General features: G+C 52.2%; 7 protein-coding genes across 7 annotated transcripts; 4 read left to right on the top strand and 3 right to left on the bottom strand.

The window, feature by feature from the left end:
• Positions 1-287: 287 nt before the first annotated feature.
• Positions 288-827, top strand: SAPIO_CDS4586 (uncharacterized protein; the record flags this gene model as incomplete). Its single annotated transcript, XM_016787104.1, has 2 exons — positions 288-597; positions 658-827. 2 exons carry the CDS (start codon positions 288-290, stop codon positions 825-827), a joined length of 480 nt encoding a protein of 159 aa, XP_016643213.1.
• Positions 828-2602: 1775 nt separating this feature from the next.
• Positions 2603-3814, top strand: SAPIO_CDS4585 (1-alkyl-2-acetylglycerophosphocholine esterase; the record flags this gene model as incomplete). Its single annotated transcript, XM_016787103.1, has 3 exons — positions 2603-2671; positions 3202-3427; positions 3486-3814. The coding sequence occupies 3 exons, from the start codon at positions 2603-2605 to the stop codon at positions 3812-3814; spliced, it is 624 nt and encodes a 207-aa protein (XP_016643212.1).
• A 1128-nt stretch (positions 3815-4942) lies between these two features.
• Positions 4943-6868, top strand: SAPIO_CDS4584 (uncharacterized protein; the record flags this gene model as incomplete). The annotated part of the gene is made up of 4 exons (XM_016787102.1): positions 4943-5358; positions 5420-5885; positions 5957-6093; positions 6154-6868. The coding sequence occupies 4 exons, from the start codon at positions 4943-4945 to the stop codon at positions 6866-6868; spliced, it is 1734 nt and encodes a 577-aa protein (XP_016643211.1).
• A 938-nt stretch (positions 6869-7806) lies between these two features.
• Positions 7807-10440, bottom strand: SAPIO_CDS4583 (uncharacterized protein; the record flags this gene model as incomplete). Its single annotated transcript, XM_016787101.1, has 3 exons — positions 7807-9752; positions 9820-10020; positions 10092-10440. The coding sequence occupies 3 exons, from the start codon at positions 10438-10440 to the stop codon at positions 7807-7809; spliced, it is 2496 nt and encodes an 831-aa protein (XP_016643210.1).
• A 1564-nt stretch (positions 10441-12004) lies between these two features.
• Positions 12005-13995, bottom strand: SAPIO_CDS4582 (Major facilitator superfamily transporter; the record flags this gene model as incomplete). Its single annotated transcript, XM_016787100.1, has 5 exons — positions 12005-12257; positions 12315-13551; positions 13620-13676; positions 13739-13760; positions 13825-13995. 5 exons carry the CDS (start codon positions 13993-13995, stop codon positions 12005-12007), a joined length of 1740 nt encoding a protein of 579 aa, XP_016643209.1.
• A 2501-nt stretch (positions 13996-16496) lies between these two features.
• SAPIO_CDS4581 (Ubiquitin-conjugating enzyme E2 J2) lies at positions 16497-17451 on the bottom strand (the record flags this gene model as incomplete). The annotated part of the gene is made up of 3 exons (XM_016787099.1): positions 16497-17187; positions 17255-17334; positions 17425-17451. The coding sequence occupies 3 exons, from the start codon at positions 17449-17451 to the stop codon at positions 16497-16499; spliced, it is 798 nt and encodes a 265-aa protein (XP_016643208.1).
• A 552-nt stretch (positions 17452-18003) lies between these two features.
• Positions 18004-19713, top strand: SAPIO_CDS4580 (Uncharacterized protein; the record flags this gene model as incomplete). The annotated part of the gene is made up of 3 exons (XM_016787098.1): positions 18004-18036; positions 18115-18225; positions 18283-19713. 3 exons carry the CDS (start codon positions 18004-18006, stop codon positions 19711-19713), a joined length of 1575 nt encoding a protein of 524 aa, XP_016643207.1.
• Between the last annotated feature and the right edge of the window lie 7 nt (positions 19714-19720).

Below are 19720 nucleotides of genomic sequence, written 5' to 3'. Positions count from 1 at the left end.
AGGTCTCGCATGCCGAAGCCGTTGAACTTCAGAAAACTCCTAGATATTTCCCTCCGCCTCCGCCGCTATACAACGTAGATTCACCATGGCCCCCTTCTCTGCGCGGGGAAAATAGCTAACCCACTCTTGCAATCATAGGATATAGTGATGGAGCGTATGCACACGTATGCTGACTATGCATGACGGAGGCATGATATGCTTTGGGGTGACGGCACTGATATTTAAGAGCCGCTGAATGCTATATTGGGGATCGAATCGACATTCTAGCAAGAGATTACGACAGTACGATGACGCCATGGATCAGACTATGGTCGAAAGTGCAGGGACATGTTTCTGAACAACCAGAAGACGCCAGTGTAACGGGCAACGAGGCCGTGCTTCCACTGCTTGACGAGGAGAAATTATCGGAGGTGGAACTTGAGAAGGATGAACCAGAAGCGGCACAGAAGCGTGTAAAGCGCCCGCACTTCTGGCTCTCTAGCTCCGCCATTCTGCTTTTCAGCTTCGGCATTTTCATCTTCTCTCTTCTGTTCTACAGGTTTTCATCCTACAGCGCAGCGACGGACAAAACATGTCAGAGAAGGATGTGGGCATATAGTAAGTCCGTGCACATGCACTCGAGCAAGAAATAGCCGGACCAAAGACTGATACTTCCAGGCCCGGAGATGGACATTTTGGAGTTCGAATGGCGGCAATATAACTCGGCCGTCATCCCACGGGAGTACTATGGAACCCCCACCGATGAGAGGAGGGAAGCCTGGCATGAGCTGTGGGCGAGTAAGCTTACCGGTCCAGTCCAGAATTCATCATGCGAGCTAACCCTTTGATCTAAAACACGTAAAGCTGGACGAATCAGCTTTCCGCACAAAAAATTACTGGCTGCAAATAAGACGAAAGACCGCGACTGGTGGCATCTCCCAGCCCCGCGGGATGAGGAACTTATTTCCATGTCCGAAGGCATGTCTCTCTCTCCATTCCCCTCCCCACCTTTTTGCCTGATCCAGACCTAGAAAAAACGGGATTCTTCATAGCTAATATATTCTGCAGTCATGCATCAACTGCACTGCGTCAGCATGCTCTGGCTCTTTGCACACCGCAACGAGTGGGACTTTCGGGCAGTCAAAAACTGGACAGAGGACTTTTTCGAGATCCACAACATGCACTGCAGCGTGATGCTGCTAAACCTGATCAAGTGCCAAGCTGATGTCACACCGGTTCTATTCCAGCGGGCAAGTCACGCTGTAGGAAGGAGTTCTGGGTTGGGGTTAGGGTTAGGGAAATGGGAAATGCGGGATGCAAGACACAGGTGCAAGAAGTTCGATGCACTGGCTAAGTGGGAGAGGGAGAACCAGATATGCCCGGCGTTGTGCCGGCCGGAGGATATATTACGTCTTTACGGTTAGTTTGTGCCTTAAGGTATGCACATGGCGTCATGCAAGCCTTGCGGTATGGACCGTGATGCTTGTTTTCCCCTAGTCAGAAGTGAAGTCACGTGGAAGCCTTGCGATGCCCTTGATCAATTGAAATTTGAATCAGTGGACAGAACAACCACATCATCGAAATCATCACGGAATAAACCCCCCAGAGCTCTCCTTTTGCTTCATGCTTTTTCTTGTTTCATATGTATCTATCCGAGTGACAACGGCTGCATAGATTGGACGATCCTTACTATATTTTACAACACCTTTTCTCGGTAAAATTAATTCGATGTGAGGAAGGATCCACAACTCCCCGCCCTTGCTCTCCCATGCAGACTTCTCTAACTCCCATCACGAATTCGAATGGAGGGTACTTTTGGCAGAGAACAAGCCAATCCGACGCCTCGTATTTTTCTGTAAGCTGTGGCTAATCTAGTTCACACCTATTCAAACTCTGTCCCTCCACCCCCAATGTATAAAGTCCCGGCCCGCTCCGGGCTGTCCCACTTATTACGGGAAACGCGCAGGTCCTCCCCAAGTTACCATATCCGGTATAACCCGGGATATAAAGGTAGATCTTGTCTCCATAAAAAGCAGGATATCCAAGATTACCATCTTTACGAAGACCAGGAAATGATAATAGGACTAGAATACGATAGGGAAACAGAATAATACTCTTTGTTCGTTCTTACACCATTCAGGTCTTTCGATCTAAGGATGGATATAGTGCTGACATTATGGTTCCCCTGTTTCTGACCACTCACCTTGCAAGATGCTGCTGTATGTCGGTTCTGCTTACGGTCTCTCGATGAGTCCGGCACTATATTCTGGACGGAAGGTGTCACCAACAATGCAGATTATCTCTTTTAAGAATGTGTGATTGGACTTCGCAGCGGTCCCGCGCATATGAACCCCTTGATAACGTCAATTGGTCTGTGCAACCAGCATAGTAGGATACCCCACTTGCGAGTTCGGCATGGAACGGAAGGATCGAGGTACATAAGGCGGTGGCACAAGGCCGCCTTACTCAGAAGACTACTCACTCCTTGTCCATTACATATAAACTACTTGACTCGCCCGAGGATTGTTAGCCATTACGCTTTGATAGTGCTATAGTTTAAACTCGAAGCCGACCGCCTCACATTCCTTCCTCCCCGACCTCGAACACATGGATAAGCATGACCATGCTCAAGCTGCGATTGAGGCCTTGGAGCGAAGAAGACAGCAGAATCGACTTGCCCAGAGAAAGCGCCGTAAGTCATGGGCCACTTATGCAAGCTTGTGGCTAGACTCACCTCGTAGCATTTGAGCCCCGAGTCCTGACGGAATCTGTAAAATAAGGTCAACGACGTGCTGAACTGGATAAACAAGCAGCGGAAATGCAGCAAAAGACAACCAATGAACCTTCCTCTGATAGTACTTGTGCTCATTGCCGAAAGTATAGCCTAGATGGGGCGAAACACGCGCAGGGACAAACATATACAGAGCCAAGTGCACCACGTCTGCCTGACCCTAAACCTGTCACACCCGAGCAGGAAATGGTCCGGGAAGCCCCGTGTGTAGCCGTTGCGGAAGAAACCTTGTTATCACCGCAGCAAGAGGGCCTCATCCATAACACGAATAATATTACATCGCATCTGGACCTTGATTGCTTGGATACGGACGACCACAGGCGAGAACCAGACGCTGATTTTATGTTGGACATGCCCTTCGAAACGCAACAAAATTTGGGCACGACAACACTGTCGCCGATAATACTGTCATTTCCCACGCCTCATAAAAGCCCGGAAAGTACATCGCCTCATCAAAAGGCCAGCAGCATCCAGCAATACGAAACCACGGCAGCAGCTCACCAAAACACTCGCCAAGCTGCCTCACTAAGGCGTTCGAGTCTATCAACACCGGTTATGTCGTTGGAGCCATCGGCTTACCTACCCATTGGTCTACCTACTCCAACGAGGGGGACTCCACCTGGATGCAAATCCCCCTGGCCGCCGTCTACTACAATTGTCATGACTCCTTCAAGCGAGGTTCTGGGCACGGCTTCTGACAACCGCGGGAAAACAGCGCTTCACATTAGCGCCGAACTCGGCAACGCGCGCATTGTGCAGTTCTTGCTGGATAACGACGTTGACGTCGATGGGGTTGATAGTTCAGGGCGCACAGCACTGCACTATGCGGCGCGCGGCGCACATATCGAAGTAGTCTCACGTTTGCTTGCGGGAGGCGCCGACTCAGAAGCACGTGATTACAATGGGTTAAGTCCGCTGCATGCCGCGGCGGAGGCCGGGTGTGAGGCAGTGATCCGGTTGTTGGCGCGGGGAGGAGCGGACTTGAATGCTAGTGTAGGCATTAGTCGTGACGAAGAAGTGGTTAAAGAAGGAATTCGGTACTAGGGTAATCGTGACGGGGAGAGTGAGAGGGAAAGGTGCCAACAGTATGGGCAGCTAAATATAAAAGTTACGACGGATGTTCCATGGGATGGCAGTACTGTTGTGATTAGAAGCATCATCGCGGTTTGGACGATCGTCAGTAGTGTCAGGAAATGACAGCTTACCGTCATGGCCATATAGTCATGCCGAGAACGAACTCTATCTCCATGTCCGGGCGGGAACTGCCGTCCCTGCGGACCAGTGAACTGGGGTTGGCTGTGGCGCTGGGTAGTTGCGCCACGATTACTTGGCAACTTGTGTGGCTGCAATACCTTTGTGTGGATGAATGCGGGGCTGGAGCCGATCGCAATTGCAAGCTTCGGCAACATTGGTCAATTTACGGAATCAGAATCATAGCACAATATGAAGATTCTTGGTAATAGAGTTGGCTTCCCAACAATTGAGTCATCTTAAAGTCTATGGAGTAATTCAGTTTTTGCTGTCTTAAAGGCTTTTTAGTACTTAGGAGAAATATTATTTTGGCTTTTTCCTCGAGTTATGTAAACTGAATACAAGTACTCCGTACAGCTCGACGCACAGACCAAGTAAGCTCCTGCTGGTCAATAGCTTCCAATTGTCGACACACCCACAATGCATCCATTGTCTTTGCCAGATGGCTCAGCCGTAAGTGGCTGACACTCCGTCTCACGTCACATCGCGCGGTTTAATTCCCCCATTTCTCACATTTCCCAGGAAGCCGAGGCCCAACCCCATCTTCAGAATCGTTACATCTGCGTCCTTGTGAAATATCATGCAAGTGGGACCTCATCTTCATCGACGACCAGTATCAATGCGAGTAATTACCACGCGACATCCCCGGACTTTTTAAAACATTCGATTCCCTGCTCTTGGTCTTGCAGGTTCTCTCAATCTATTGCGCCCCTGGCTGGCCTCCACGCGACGTTTTGCGGAGAAAGAATCAGTGTTTTTCCTTATCGCGGTCCTGATATCCGCAAGCTCTTGCTTCCACCGAAGAACTAGGGCGGCATAGCCGCTCGACATCCACTCCATATTCACAAAATATATTCACCAATAGACACAGATACGACTTGTTACGGACCGTAAGGAGGCCCCGGGACGAATACCTCCGCCATGGCGCCGCCAAACACATCTGCCGATTCATCGGCATCATCCAGTTCTGCGAAAGCCGAGTCCTCGTCGCGCCCTTCCCAGCCGAAAACGCCGCGCTCTCTAGCAGACCCCATCGCGCGCACAGCTCTCCGATATTCCATGTCCGCACGCGAATATGCCACCCTGCACAAATACGTGATCTCAAGGTCAAGGCTGCTCAAGCGAGCAGCGCCCTCCGTCAGCACCGTCGAGAAGATCATCGACGGAAACCGTGCACACCTGGCGAGGAAAGAGTCGAGAGAAGGCAGGGCGGGGGCTGCCGGCGACGATTACAATGTTCGTGCCGTTCGGCATGCTATTCGCGTGTTCCTCGCGACCGGTTCGCTTATGAAGCTCTACACCATCGTCTCGCGCAAGCTTTCACGAACCGATAAGGAGTTAGTTTCTCTATGTCTGCCTCTTTGTGCGTCTGCGGTACTGACCGTAAGCTCGATTTAGTGTACAAACGACGAAGAAGCAGCCTTTCCACAAGTCCGACACCTTTAGGCTGTCTCTCTCGCTTTCCACCATCCTCCTACTCTACCGATTGCTCTTCAGATTCTTCACTCGTTTCCGAGCTCACCTACTAGACCCGACCGCAGCACCCTTTAGGGCACGAAATCCCCGTACAGCAGCGACTCTCACGTCCCCTTACGCGCCTGCCATCGGCGCATCGCTTGCCGGACTGATGCTTGGCATCTATCCGGCCAAGCAGCTCCGTGTATCCATTGCGTTGTTTGCCATCTTCCGCGCTCTAGAATTTAGCTGGAACATGTGTGAAGAGGAAGGTCTGATCTGGGGATTGAAGCCCGGAGGCAAAGGCAAGAGAGAGCGGCCTTGGTGGTTCGGCAGTTGGATGCTTCAGCCCTTCGCCTTCGGTCAGCTGCTGCATGCAGTCGTCTTTGACCGAGATTGCTTCCCAATGGTATGAACTCCAAACTTGCTTCGACAATGACTAGCAGAGCCGTGATTGCTGACAAGAACTTGCTTTTCTAGCCCTTCGGCAACTTCATCTTTGGAAACTCGTCGACATATCTCCACGGCCGGCCGAAGGAATACCCTGCGCACATCAAGTGGCCCGGTACTTATAACATTGTCGACAGCCTCGCCGAAATGGCGAAACTGAATTGGCCGTATGTAATCCGGGATCTAATTTCAATTCTCGATGCAATTTCTAACCACCAAGCGCGCAGACCTTTCACATCTCCCATCCTCTTCCCTGACAAGGAAACCCTGCCATCCACCCTCTCCGCTGTGGCACCGCTAACCTCCACCGCGCACCCCCTCATCACCTCCCTCTCCTGCGCTACCCTCCACCCCAGCGACCCCTCCTGCCTCCGCACCTACCTAACCTTCTGGCTGCGCTCCTTCCCCCCTCTCGCGCGCTTCTTCCTCATCTTCTACTCCGCCCTCACCCTCCCGCGCCTCCGCCTTCTCTACCACAACCCCGTCGCAACCCTTAACCGCCTGCTCGCCCGCGCCCTCCGCTCCTCCACCTTCATCACGGGCTCTATCTCCACCGCCTGGGCCTCGATCTGCGTCTTCCAGACCTGGTTCCCCAAGTCCTTCCTCGCCACCCAGCGCTTCTTCATCGGCGGCTTCCTCGCCGGTCTCTGGGCGTGGGTTGAGCGCCGCTCCTGTCGCGGTGCCTTCCTCTACACGACTAAGGCCAGCGTCGACAGCCTGTGGAAGGTTGGCGTCAAGAGGCGTTGGTGGAGGGGTATGAAGGGCGGTGATGTCTGGGTGTTCGTCCTGGCTCTCATGGCGACTGGTGTCGTGTACGAGAGGGATCGCAAGGCCATCAAGGAGGCGAACTGGAGGAAGGGTGTCTCGTGGGTCAGGGGCGAGGGGTTCAGAGACTGGAGCGTGGAGGAGGACGAGCTCGTCGAGGAGGAGGATAGCGCTTAGGTATTGGGAGATCGCCGCAGGGGTTATGGATGAACCATGTATTGACGTTTTTTGTATGATGCGATGGTGTTATTCTTAATTTATTCGAATTGGCTCAGTCTTTTGAAAGACCGAGTTCTGGCCCGGCATCTACAGGAGTGGACTCGCCGAGGAATATATCCCACAGCCTTAATTTGTAACTGTCGATCTTGTACTTTTGTTTCCTCTTAACAACCTGCTTTTATGTTGGAACACTTATTTCACATTGGTTGTTTGGAAAGAGTTGCAGAGCAGTGGAAATATTAAAGTCTCTATCATCATGGCTTTTTATTTGTACCAGGTCTGTCCCCCCTTTTGTTCATCACAAGAATGGCAAATAAATACTGGAGTTGATTTAAAAAGAAAAGGTGAAAAAACATCTCTTTTTGCACACAAAAGTCAAGGTGTAATTCAGGTCCTTGACCCCTTCAAGAACGAATCCCTCTTTTCCTTCCGGAACCGACGCTCCCTTTCTCTCCAGCAGGGTAGGCAACTTGACTTGAGGAGAAACACAGGATCACTGCAAAGATCAAGATCAGGTATCAAGAGGCCAGATGCATGTTGCATGCTGAGAAAGGCTGGAAGGTGACCAAAGACGAAAGGGAAAGGAAAGACTTTCAGGACAATAATGGTAAAAAGAATAATGGAATAAAAATTCAACGCAAAACTCCAGGGGTGCTGCTAAACACTTTTTTGTGCATTGCAAAACGGGAATTCAAAGACAAATGAACCAACCGACCCTCCTGCCGATCCCTGTATTCCATAATTCGTCAAGTTACGGAGGACTCTAGTAGTGCTCCTAACCGTGATAAAGAAGAAAAAGCCGGAACCATCTAATACAAAGTCAATGGGGTGAAACAAGAAAAGCAGAGAAAAAGAAAATAAAGAAATAAAGAAGGCAAGGCATTGGTGCTGTGTGTTTAAGGATACGCGGCGACGAAACGTCCATGCGAGGAGTTGCCAGTCGAGTTGTTCTTCTTGGTATTGGCCAGCGGCACCCAGGCACGACTAATGTAGGGAACCCCAGCGTCGCTAACGGGAGTAACCGACTCTTGGAATCCCAAGACGCTACACTCGTCAACAGTGCGAGGCTCGACAAAGCCGAGAGTGCGGCGAACTTGCTCAGCCTTGGCACCCTGGTTAGTCTTGACTGCCTCCAAAACTGCCAATCGACGGGCCTCGCGTTCGCCAATAACATCGGTAATGAGTCTGAAGCGAGCTTCGTCTCGAGCAGCCACGCTCTCGGCGTCTCTTCCAAACCTAGGAGACTCTAGAACGGACTTGACAGACTCGAAAGGAATGTTAAGAAGTATTTTGGACAAGACCACGATCTGATCTTGGGTATAGGGCCGACTTCTCTTTGCGCTTCCATTGGCGCCGCTTCTAGCGTCCTCCGAAGAGAGATCACCAAACTTGATCTTGCTTAGGCGCGATCGATGGTTCGGGCCCAGCTTCACGACGGATCCGCGAGCGATCGCGGGCGACGGTGCCTTGGCGTTGGTCCGTCCCTTCTGCGAATCAGGGACGTTGGGTAAGCGACAATAGCCATCCGGGTCGGAGACAGTGATGTCTAGCTCGAACTCAGCACTCAGCTGGTCAGAGACGAAAGCGATGACGGCTTCATAAAGAATCTTAGTGGGGCCACCGTAGTGCCATTTCTCATGGAAATCGATGGTTCCCCTTGCTGGGCTCGAGCCGAGAGTAAACTCCAGAGCAAGCTCTACAGTATCCCAACCCATAAGCTGACGGCCCATCTCCATCCCGCGGATGACCACCGAGTTGTACTGAAGTAGGTGTCCAGCGGCAGCATAACTAATTACGAACTTGAACTGATCTACAGCTCCTCCGGCGAGGGGCAGATCCTCCATTCCCGGAGGGGGTGCTGGAATCTCAAAGAGAGGGAAACCATAAAGCCTTTGGATAGCCACCAAGAAAGTATCGGAGCGCAGATACTTGTCTACAGCGCGGACTGTAATGGTAGTTCCAGAGCCGTGCTTTCGGCGGTTCGCGGGGTTATCCATCATTAGCTGCTCCAGGGTCTTGCTTTGGGCTAAGACGAGGCGGTGAGCGGGGAAATTCAAGAGAGGCGCGCGTTGGTCGGGGAAGGACAGTTCAAGGCGACAGTCGGCAAGCCTGGGATCCTGGAAATGACGCTTCATCTGATCCAAGAGCTGTTCAATGTCGGGATCGAGAGGCCGCGGGAGCAGGTGGGGAGGTGGCATTGGGGGCATCATTCCCATTGGAGGAGGTACCATGCCATACATGGACGGGTGAACGCGGCCCGGGCCGTCTTCGAAATGACCATGTACGCCATTGGGGACGCCATACAAGCCATTATCCTCTGGCTGCGGGGACGGTTGCGACCCATGGTAGCTCAGAGGAGTGCTAGGCATGTAATTGCCGACGAATGGGTGGTAGCCACCGTCATGGGGAGCGTACGCCGCCATGGACTGGGCGAAATGGTCGATGCTGGTCGCGGGGTCCACGTTGTTTCCATACACGAACGACTGAGGACGAAATTCGGGCCCCGATGGGCGGCCCATGTGAGATCGGCCGTTTGGCGCGGGGAACCCGGGAGGTGGTCCATACCCGGCAGAGAGAGGCGCAGGGGACGAGTTGTTGGAATCGTGAATACCGCCGAAGGTCAGGTTGTTAGTGCTACGGTGAGGTTGGTGGGCAGTGGGCGCATGCATAATTGGACCTTGGTGTGAGCCGGCGTAACCATCAGGTGCCGGGCCTAGGGCTTCGGGGTTCCCGTTCACGTTTGCGCCGGGATAGAAGAGGGCGTTGGCCTGGTGAATCGCATTCATCGTTTCCGGGCGAAGTACGTCGGGAGGGGAGGTGATGTGTTCGGGGGAGGCTAAAGCTAGAGAAAAGATCATGTTAGAACAGGCGCAACAATGTGAATTCGATAAGGATTATGTGCTCCATACTCCTGTGACCTTCCTGTCTGCTCATCTCGGGATGCGGACCAACAGGAGCGCCAAGATGAGGATCCGCTAGTTGACTGGAATCGGACGAAGATATTTCTGAGACTGGTTTGGGTTCTCCAGGACCAGAAGGCGCTGCAAAGGTAGGACTCGTGGGTTTTGTGAGCTCGCTCAAGGAATCGTTGGTGACAGCAAATGAGGTGCCTGTGGGGTTCGTGTCAGGAGGAAGAGGAAAGGCTAGACAAGGTCCCTCTACGAGAGAAATGGTGGCTTACCTTGGGCAGAGCTTGATTCGGCAACCGCTCCCGGGGACGTAACGACCGACTTCTTGACCTCCTTCGAGTGGTCGAACCCCGCGGCGTCGGGTTCGGTCGGCTGAATCTGTGTTCCATCTGGAGTGGCTGGAATGTCGCCTTGGGCCTTGGGTGGAGAAGACTCGGGCATAGGAGCAGGAGCTGGAACAGGAGGAGGGGTCTTGGAGGCCAGCTGTTTCTGAAGACGCTTCTGCATGTATGGCAAAGGGATGGCTGGGACAACTGGGGTCACATTCCGGTGCCTAGCTGCGCCTGCCTTCCGAATCGCAACATTCCCACCGCTCCCATTGCTCCCATTGGCCGGCGCCATGGTAACAAGAAAAAAATACGATGGTGACGAGAGGAGGTATCGGGAGATCAAGTCGAGTAGCAGGCTACTTAAGGGATATGAAGTGTATCGGTCGAAGAGACAAGGGTCGGCGTTGAATAAGGAACAGGTTTCGTAATTGTCAATATGCAGGTTCGATCAGACAACGAGGGTGGGGGGAGTTCGATCAAGATCTGAAGACCAAAGGGGCCAGAACAGGTATGAAGGAATGAAAAGTCCAAGGGCCTAGATCTTGAAAGGAAACTCCACTATCCCATGAGGCTCAGTCCTAGCCAGCTCAAGACATCAGGCTGGCCATTGACAAGGCTAAGAGGTTATCAGGGTCGGCAAGTGGGCGGAGCAGCTGCAAGAGGGAAAGCGGTTAGGAGATGGACTCTCCAAAGAAATTCTGCAGGTTGATGACCTACCGACGAGTATCTGGAGAGAAGAGGGAAGGGGAGAGCGCGAAGAAATAGGGTTTGTTTTGTTTGTTTGGGTTTGGAGAGAGGGAAATCGATGCTGAAGAGCTTCGGGAGAGGATTGGTCTTTGGAGAGGACAAGGCCGTGGACGTTGGAAGTTGGGCGCTTGAGCCAAGGGTGGAGTTGATGTTTGGCCAGGCGGTGACTGTGATTTCACACCACAGGGTGAGCCTTCCGCTTTTTTTTTTTTTTTTTTTTTTTTTTTTTTTTTCTTTTGTTTCCCATTCACTTTTTTTTTAGTGCAATTTAACGAATCAGATGGAATCGAAGTCCTAGTGGCTTCCCCACAGGGGCTTCGGGTAATTATCGGTTTTCCTCCCAAGCGCTAAGAGCATGTTACAGGAGGACCTCTTCAGCGGCGAGTTCAGTACCCCTGGCCCAAGTATCCCACTATTACTTCAAAAGCCCTACCAGAACAAAGCTCTCCATTTTAGGCAGGCACCACCCCATCACTAACCCGACGTCATTTCTTTGACCTTCACATGGCACGGTTTCAATTTGAGATGGGACAATGGACTGCCCATTGCGGTTGCCTCAACTCTGCCCAAGAATTTGAGGTTTTCAGAATTTGGGAGGGTCCCCAAATGGACAGCCGTCAGCATTCTTTGTTTGTCATATTCCCAGGCGCCAAATTGTTACTGTCGACTATCATATCCATTGATCATTCAAGACCCGCATTCAGGAAGAGGTCTGGTCTGCTACACTACAGTTTCCCAAGCACTTGAGGGGCCTGAGGGAGGAATGCGGGGGGATTTCCGAAGGCGGGGTTATAAGTTTGTTGGTTGACATCCCCCATCAGCCCATCAGGGGGTCTGAGCAATCCATTTTGACCACTGTCGGCGATCTTGTCAGTTGTCACATCGGACCCATCAAATATTCGAAGACATCAATATTAAAAAAAATTCCTATCCATCCAACTGAGAGGTAACGCCCATTCCTACTGTCCATCTATGTAGAAGCACGCGACACGCCTTTACGAAACCAAAACTCCAACCCCTCAAAAAGAATTGGGTATACGAACAAGAATACGATCAATAATGGCGTCAAGGTAGTATCAGCACCCATCAGTAATCCATCAGCACTGCCTTTAAACAGTAGACGGCGTCGCAGTCTCCTTTCGCTTCTCGGCGCGGATTCCGTACACCTTACCCGCCGTCCATTGTCGGATCCTCTTGCCGAAGAAGAAGAGCCCTGGTATGCCGAGAGAGAGGACGAGCATAGCCTCTGCGTAGATCGCGAATGTTGACAATAGACCGCGCTGCGATATCCAGACTGTAGCCTGGGACGCGAGGAAGAATGCGATTATCAATCTTAGGGATGAGACGTTTACTAGCACGGGTCTACCCATCGGATTGTTAGTGATTTGGATGTCGTAGCGGCTCGAATAATCGACTTACCCTGCCCACATTGGATAACATTCAACGATGAACACGTTCAGGATCGTCATAGTCGACAAGAAACCAAAGATGATTAGGAATGAGCCCGTCAGGAGAACTCCCCAATGCCAATTGTTGTCGCCTGCAGTGCCAAAAATGAAACACCCCGCGACCCCAGAGACAAAGGGGAATATCAGATTCGCCAGGTGATGTTCGGCTTCCCGAGCGCCGCCATTCCATTTCGACACGGAATTCGATACCTTATCTGCAACCGGCCCTCCGAGGATGAACACCATGATAGTAGCTGCGAAGAAGGGGATGACGGATAGTCCCGTGTACTGGAATTGCCAACCCTGAGCAAGCAGGGCAAAAGAAGAAATCTGTTGTGTGGCTTGGTTCGTGATGACGAAAACGCTGTTCGCCAGCACACACCAGAGAACTGCCGGGAAGAAGGTGGTTCGGACGGTGTTAAGCATCGACAGCCCTGCGCCCTTGAAATCAAGACCAAACTGGAACAAGCCGAACTCGGTCCAGAGCGTTCTGCTGCCGTAATAATCGGGGTCGAGATCTGGCCGCTTCTCTCCTTCGCGGATGGGATATACTCTGGCACCGCTCAGCTCCTCCTTGGATCGCTTCCACCTCGTCTCCGGTAAGCCGACAATTAATAGGATCCAGGCCAGTATTCCCAGTCCGGAAGTGATGAAATAGAGCCACCTCCATGTGTAGTTCGCCGCGATATATGGTGCAGCGATCCCGAGGGCGATGATAATGATACCCTGGCTTGATACCACCACCGACATTGCCCTGTTACGTTGGTGGATGAACACCATGTCCTGCACAATAAGGGGAATAAGAGCTTCGACAGCGCCAACGCCCAAGCCCTGGACACTCCTCGCCGCTATATGCATCTCCAGCGAAGTGCTGAATCCTGCCCATAGTCCACCGGCCCAGGCGCATATCGCAGCGAAGAGCAAAACAGGTCGGCGGCCTATTGCTATTGAGAGCGGGACTAAGAAATAACTGGCGATGCCGTTTCCTAGGAAGGGAATCGTTGCCAGTAGTGCAACCTTGCCAATCGGCACAGGTTGGACGCCTGGTGGTACAACGGACATCGGATTAACGTTGAGACTTTGGCCGCCGCTCGACGCTACGAAATCGATTTTGTTCAGGATTCGTGGGTCTACTCCGGAATACTCGAGGAGGAAGACGGGGAGAAGTGAACCGATAATTATTTCGGCAGAGAGTCCGAGTGAGCCAACTGGATGAGAGTTAGCGCCGATAAGTTAACAACACTCGGGCACGCCATGAGGACGTCTGATAACTCACAGAAGCATAAGGTCCCAATCGCAAACCACTTTCTCCAAGTAGGGAGATTCAACGGATCTAAGGCGTCGCTCGGTTAGTAACCGACATCCCATTGGCACGATTCGATTCCGAGAGTCTACCTTTGGGATCTGGAGTTGGCATCTAGAACGGGCAGTGTTTTTAGCTCACGTCACATTTCGTTGGCGATGGCCGGCAGACAACTTACAGGTATAAATCGTAGCTCTCCATTCTCATATAGTCTTGTAGTGCCGACGACCTGCGTCTCGGCTGCCTCTTCCACTATATAATTGCTCTTCTCTCCCGAGTCAGTGTCCCCAGTCGTGGCACTTGTGACACTACTCGGTAGGGGCCAGTTTCTGCTATCCCGCGAAGTCATTGTCGCCGATTCTCAGCACAGATGAGGTTGGATGTCCGTTGTCGCCTTCACTTTTCAGGTCTACATCCCTCCTGATGGGGGGCGATGGGGTTCGTGGCGTAATATCGTCGGTTCAAGGATCTGGTCAAGACATTGATAGATACGCAATAACCTTCGGTACGTTGGAGATCGTTGCTTCTGTTGGAGTTGGGAAGGGGGAAGATGAATATGTAGTTTCCCGTGGGTTGGGTTGGGAGAACATGGGAAGATACGGTGGATCAGAAGAGGGCTCGAGGTTGGTTTGTCCATCATTCGTCCCATATCCCTGTCATCCCTGGCATCAAGATCGCGGATGCCACATCTGAGGACAAGTCTGAGCGCAAGGCGTTTGCCTCTCTCGTTTTTTACTTCGTACTTTGTCCAAAGTACACTCTTGCTTCCAACAGTGCTGAACCATCTTGGCCATGACAAATTCATTGCATACATCAAGTTGATACAATTGTGAAGAAAGTGCATGGAGCCCTCCAACATCTCTCCCCAACCAGCCTAGTGTAGACATGGAGGACATTCTTAAAATGGTATTCTGCATCGTGATGTGCTTTTTCTCCCCTTGGCATGCTCTTGCGCTGTCTAAAACTGATTCTATTCGCTCAGTTGATGTCTGCTTCTTAGCTTCTGCTACTGTAGCGTATACGACGGGAATCGATCTCGTGGATTTTATTGCCCGTGGCGGGACGTACTTCATCGTACGAAAACCTGGGTTGCTGGAGAGAAGGCGGAAACTGATCCGTCGTAGATCTGGGACGCATTGATACGTTTGATCGGCGCGTGAAATGGATGCTACACTGCAAGTTCCATTCTGTCGATGTTCCCTCGAAGCCGCTGGTACATACCCTGCTGCCACTTTACCCCAGAACGGTTAGCCCTCTCCAAGCCACCCACCATATGCCGCCTTTTATTGGCCTCTACGGTCTATTTCGTGGGCTCTCGCCGAACGGACTCGCCTCAATTTCCTCTACAATTTCAATTTTCTTCTTGAGGCCTGCTGTTCACGGACATAGGAAGGTTCAGCTCGCGTCGTCTCATCTGTCCAATCCCACTGGTGGCACTAAACTCGGGGAGAATAAGCAATAACCTCATTCCCACCGCGCCGGGCGCTGTAGTGTACTTAGTTAGGTTTCCCCGCAAGCTAAGGGAGCAAGGAGCAAGCCCGCATTGCATTTGATCAATGCTCCAAGCCGACTTCACGGAAAGGTTCACAGATTCCAGGTTTCCGGTCTTCGCAAGATATACTGCGTAAGGGCAGGCTCCCGACGGGGTAAGCGACGGGAATATTTTCTCGATCCAGGATACCGGTGTATAGGGTCCTGAATGTTTCATACACAGCATAAATCGCCGAGGCGGTTCTGGAACACAAGTCGAACATAAATTGATACTTCGTACTTATTTATGTATGGTGGGCGGTATCCATCGGTACTTGAGAGGCCCCCGATGCAGGGGAGGATGAGCCCACCATCAGGGAGCCCGACAAGTGCGTCTTCGTCGATGTGAGTGGACTTCACGCCTAGTTTAATGCAACTGATCCTTGCAGCTTTCACATGAGCTAGCTGATTTAGCTAAGCCTGATCTCGATATGACTGACGACTTGACGTGTTGGGCACGATGGTATTAATGTATTAATAGTTTACATCAATATGAAGTGGATCCATGTCAACTGTTGATGGAAAATACGGAGCATCCTCGCAAGTAATGATGTCAGGAAATGCTTATTGGCTCTCTAGTCCCTCCACGTCTTCATCACAGGCAAAGGGAGGACGGCCTCCAGCTTCTCGACCATTTATACCGAGGTAATCCACCTTGGCAACATGTACCAACATGCAACATTTGGTGCAAGTCGTAAGCTCTTTTCGTCTTTGAGAATCCCACCACAGGCCAAGGAGCCTCGTATTCAATCTACGAGCTTCTGGCTCCTACCCTAGCCTTAAACGACAAATCGAGGCATCGCTCAGCTCTGCTGAGAGTTTCTAAACCTACCATGGGCTCCTCTTGGAGGAATCTGGCCACATGAGCAAGTTGTTCGTCATGACATCACAAAGGGCATCTCCCCTAGATACTCAGTACATCCCGAGGCTCAGCGGGACATGGTTTGAAATCATAAGGATTCATCGTGCCAAGTCGATCAAGCTCGCCTTGACATCTATCTGGAAGATATCAAGTAGTACAGGAAGTAAAAAAAAAAAAAAAAATAAAGAGAAAGAAAAGAGTAGAGGTGAAAACCGTGTGAAAAGAAAAAGAGGGAAAATGTCCGAAACTCCCACGCTGCTAATCTACACATGAAAGCATAGTTTTGTAAATGGCCCTCTTTCCGTGTCCCCTTGCACTACTGTGTCTGTCATAACTGCTCGTCCATGCTATCCACCCCGCTCTCCGTTCCCTAGCGTACTGGCCGTGACCCGTTTTGAACCACCAGATTAAAAAGGAAAAGTAATCGATGTCGTGATGTTTTGCGCGTCGGGCGCTCTTCAATCGCTATTACCCACCAAACGCACAATCAGAACGTAAAGGAAAACGACTCCGCCAAAGAGCAGCAGTCTATGTCTGCTCGCCCAGCTGGAGCCGGCGTCCCGGCGGTTAACCACGGCATCGACTACAGCCTGGGTCTGGTGGGCGCTTCCAGCAGCAACGGGAATACCGAGCTGAGGTCGGCACGAAGAGGCAAGCTGGAGAGATACTCGTCCGGTTGCTTGGTCGATGTTGTTATTCTTGATCCAGTCCCAGTTCTCCTGGTCGATCTCGGGCCACTCGGCGCGGAACTTCGCCCCGCCATCGCCAGCCTTGACGTTGCCCTTCAGGGCAGGGTTGGCCTTAAGATGAGATCCGCCACCAGTAGAGTTCCACCAGCGGGACCTGGCGGCGAGAGCCTTCCTCTCCAGTTCGGTTCCTGAAATCGAACCCGTGGTCATCTCTTCGCTGGTCATGAAGCTGAGGAGGCCGATCAGGATTGTCGAGACCTCCCAAGCCGGATTGAAACTCTTAGGATGGAAATCGGAAATGGAGAGGCACAGACGAGTCGAGGGCTGGAATCGGCCGGAGGGCGTGTGCATACGGATCGCGGGGGGCTTGAAAGGGTACTCGGGAGGGAACATTAGAGTGCCCCAATACTGGCCGCCATGGTAAGGAGTATCCTCGGGTCCTGTTATGATGTAGTGCCACCTGTTTTGATTATCAATTAGCTCGGTCTATTCGTCGAAACATATGTAGAGCGATGGCGGATACGTACTCGAGAATATTCGATTCCGATGGATGCGCCGTGATGTATGGTGGCGGGTTCTCGGAGATCGCCTTGTACTCTCGGGTCAACTGCAATTATGCCAAATGTCAGTAAGCTCGTATCTATAGGATAGGATAAAAGAGTCAATGTGGAAATCCTCGGTTCGCCTTAGCCCATACCCGTGTGCGAGCAGCCTTGCTGGCCATGATGATCGTGGTACACGAAGGTTCGTGATTGATGGTTCTTGGCGGGAGGGTTCGGAGGGTATAAGGGGGAAGTGTGGGGAGATGGAAGAAGAGGCCGGAATAGTTCAGGGACTATATATCTCAGTTGAAAAATTCCCTAATTCCCTTTCGGTTGTAAAGAAAGAACAGCGATGACTGGGGAATGCCGAAAGAACCTCTTGGGAAGTCCGGAGATGGTGGTAGAAGGGTAAATGGACAATGCGTGCTGACGTTTGCCTTTACGTTTGCGACTCACCAATCCTGGGCTGGTAAATCTTCGGGTATTGTTCCGCTTCGATTGAGTGATTTGCGTTTAAATGCATCGAGACCCTGAAAATAGGCGCGCGTCAATCGGACCTTCTCAAAACGCAAGGCAACAGAGCCCACGTGATCGGCAGTGGGCCTATTTTTTGATCCATGATTCCATCGATTCAATTCGGCAATGCGGGTGCAGCCGGTAGCTAAAACCATCACGCAAGTCAAGCAGCTGGTCAAAAGTTTCGTGCTTTTCGCTCGCAGCGCACCCTCGACGAAATGGGTTCGACAACAAACTCATCGGGGAGCAAGGTAGGATTTCCTTGGTTCAAATTTCCGTTTTTTTCCCTGTGGCCCTTGTTCAATGCTGATCCCAAGGTCGCACGATAGGTCCCAGCTCAACTGCTGGCTGACCCAGCTACCCTACGCCACGATGCCGAGGCAGGTGAGGATGTCGCTGCGCAGAACAACGCACTCCGCGAGAAGAGATTAAGGGAATTGGTAAGGTCAATTGGGTATCTCAAAGAGGATTGGACGAGTGCTTAAACCTTGGCCTAGTTCATGGAGCAGCAATCGCAGCCTCTTACCATCCACAAATTCACGCTTCATGGCGCAAACCACACGCGGCCGACCTTCCTCGATCCCATAATCCGGCCCCTCGTCGCGGACGAGACCAACTCCTCCTCGACTTTGGGCGATGTCATGCTTAAGCTCCGCGATGTCGTCGGTAAGCTCGACCGGCTCGAAATCTTTCACCCTGAGCCCAACGTCTGGCTCTCGAGCCCCGATCCTGCCACCGATCCCTCGTCTTCGCCCACAGATGTCAATGTCGATTTGCGCGTTCGGGAACTCGGACGGTTCAAGTTGAAGACTGGAACGGATGTCGGTGATGGAGAGAGTTCGGCGTACGGTTCGCTTCTCTGGAGGAATATCTTTGGTGGTGCCGAGATGTTGTCTCTCAACGCCAGCACGGGAACTCGCACTCGATCTGCGTATAGTGCCACCTTTAGTGTGCCCGTTCTGAGCAACCCCGACGTGAGACTGGCGATAGACGGTCTAGGATCTTCGACCCACAAGCCCTGGGCGTCTCACGAGGAAGTTCTCAAGGGAGGAAACCTCAGGCTGTCCTGGCTCTCGCCTCAGAGCGATGTCCACTCAGTTGAGTACTCCGGAATCTGGCGGCAAATAACTGGACTGTACGCCGGTGCGAGCCCCAGCGTGAGGGCCGAAGCGGGCGACTCTGTCAAGAGCTCGATTAAACACTCTTTCCAACGCGACCGAAGGGACAACCGCCATCTTCCCCAGAGCGGATACGTAGTCCGGTCGAACCTCGAGCTTGCGGGTATTGGCCCTCTAGCTGGTGATGTCGCCTTCGCGAAGGGCGACGTCGACGTCGGCGGTGCACTCCCCATCTCCCTACCTGGTATTCAAGGCCCAACCGGCATTTCCCTAGGCGGTGGCTTCAGGTTCGGTATGCTCTACCCGCTTGCTCTCGGCAATCCTTTCGGCAGCAAGGTCTTGCCCAGCCGAATCCCCGACCGCTTCCAGCTTGGCGGACCAAACGACGTCCGTGGATTCCAGCTCGGCGGTCTCGGTCCCCACGACGGCGCCGATGCCGTAGGCGGAGACATGTTCGCCGCGGGCAGTCTTAACCTCCTCCTCCCCCTCCCCTACAAGGGCCCCGAATCCGGACTTCGCTTCCAAATGTTCCTCAACGGCGGACGTCTCGTGGCGCTCAAGAACAAGGGCAAGGGTCGTAACTCCGGTAGCCCCGCGCTAGAGCCCCAAACGGTGAGGGATGGCATGGTCAAGGCGTTCAAGGACATCTGGCTGTCCGGCACGCCGCCCAGCCTGGCAGCTGGTTTCGGACTCGTGTACGGGCATCCGATGGCGCGGTTCGAGCTTAACTTTGGACTCCCGTTGGCGATGGCCAAGGGGGAACAGTGTACTAAGGGTCTCCAAGTCGGCGTGGGCATCAATTTCCTTTAGAGTTGAT

Source organism: Scedosporium apiospermum (genome assembly GCF_000732125.1).
Source record: "Scedosporium apiospermum strain IHEM 14462 chromosome Unknown SEQ_SAPIO_0093, whole genome shotgun sequence".
NCBI lineage: Eukaryota > Fungi > Ascomycota > Sordariomycetes > Microascales > Microascaceae > Scedosporium > Scedosporium apiospermum.
This window is presented reverse-complemented; position numbering and strand designations above follow the sequence as displayed.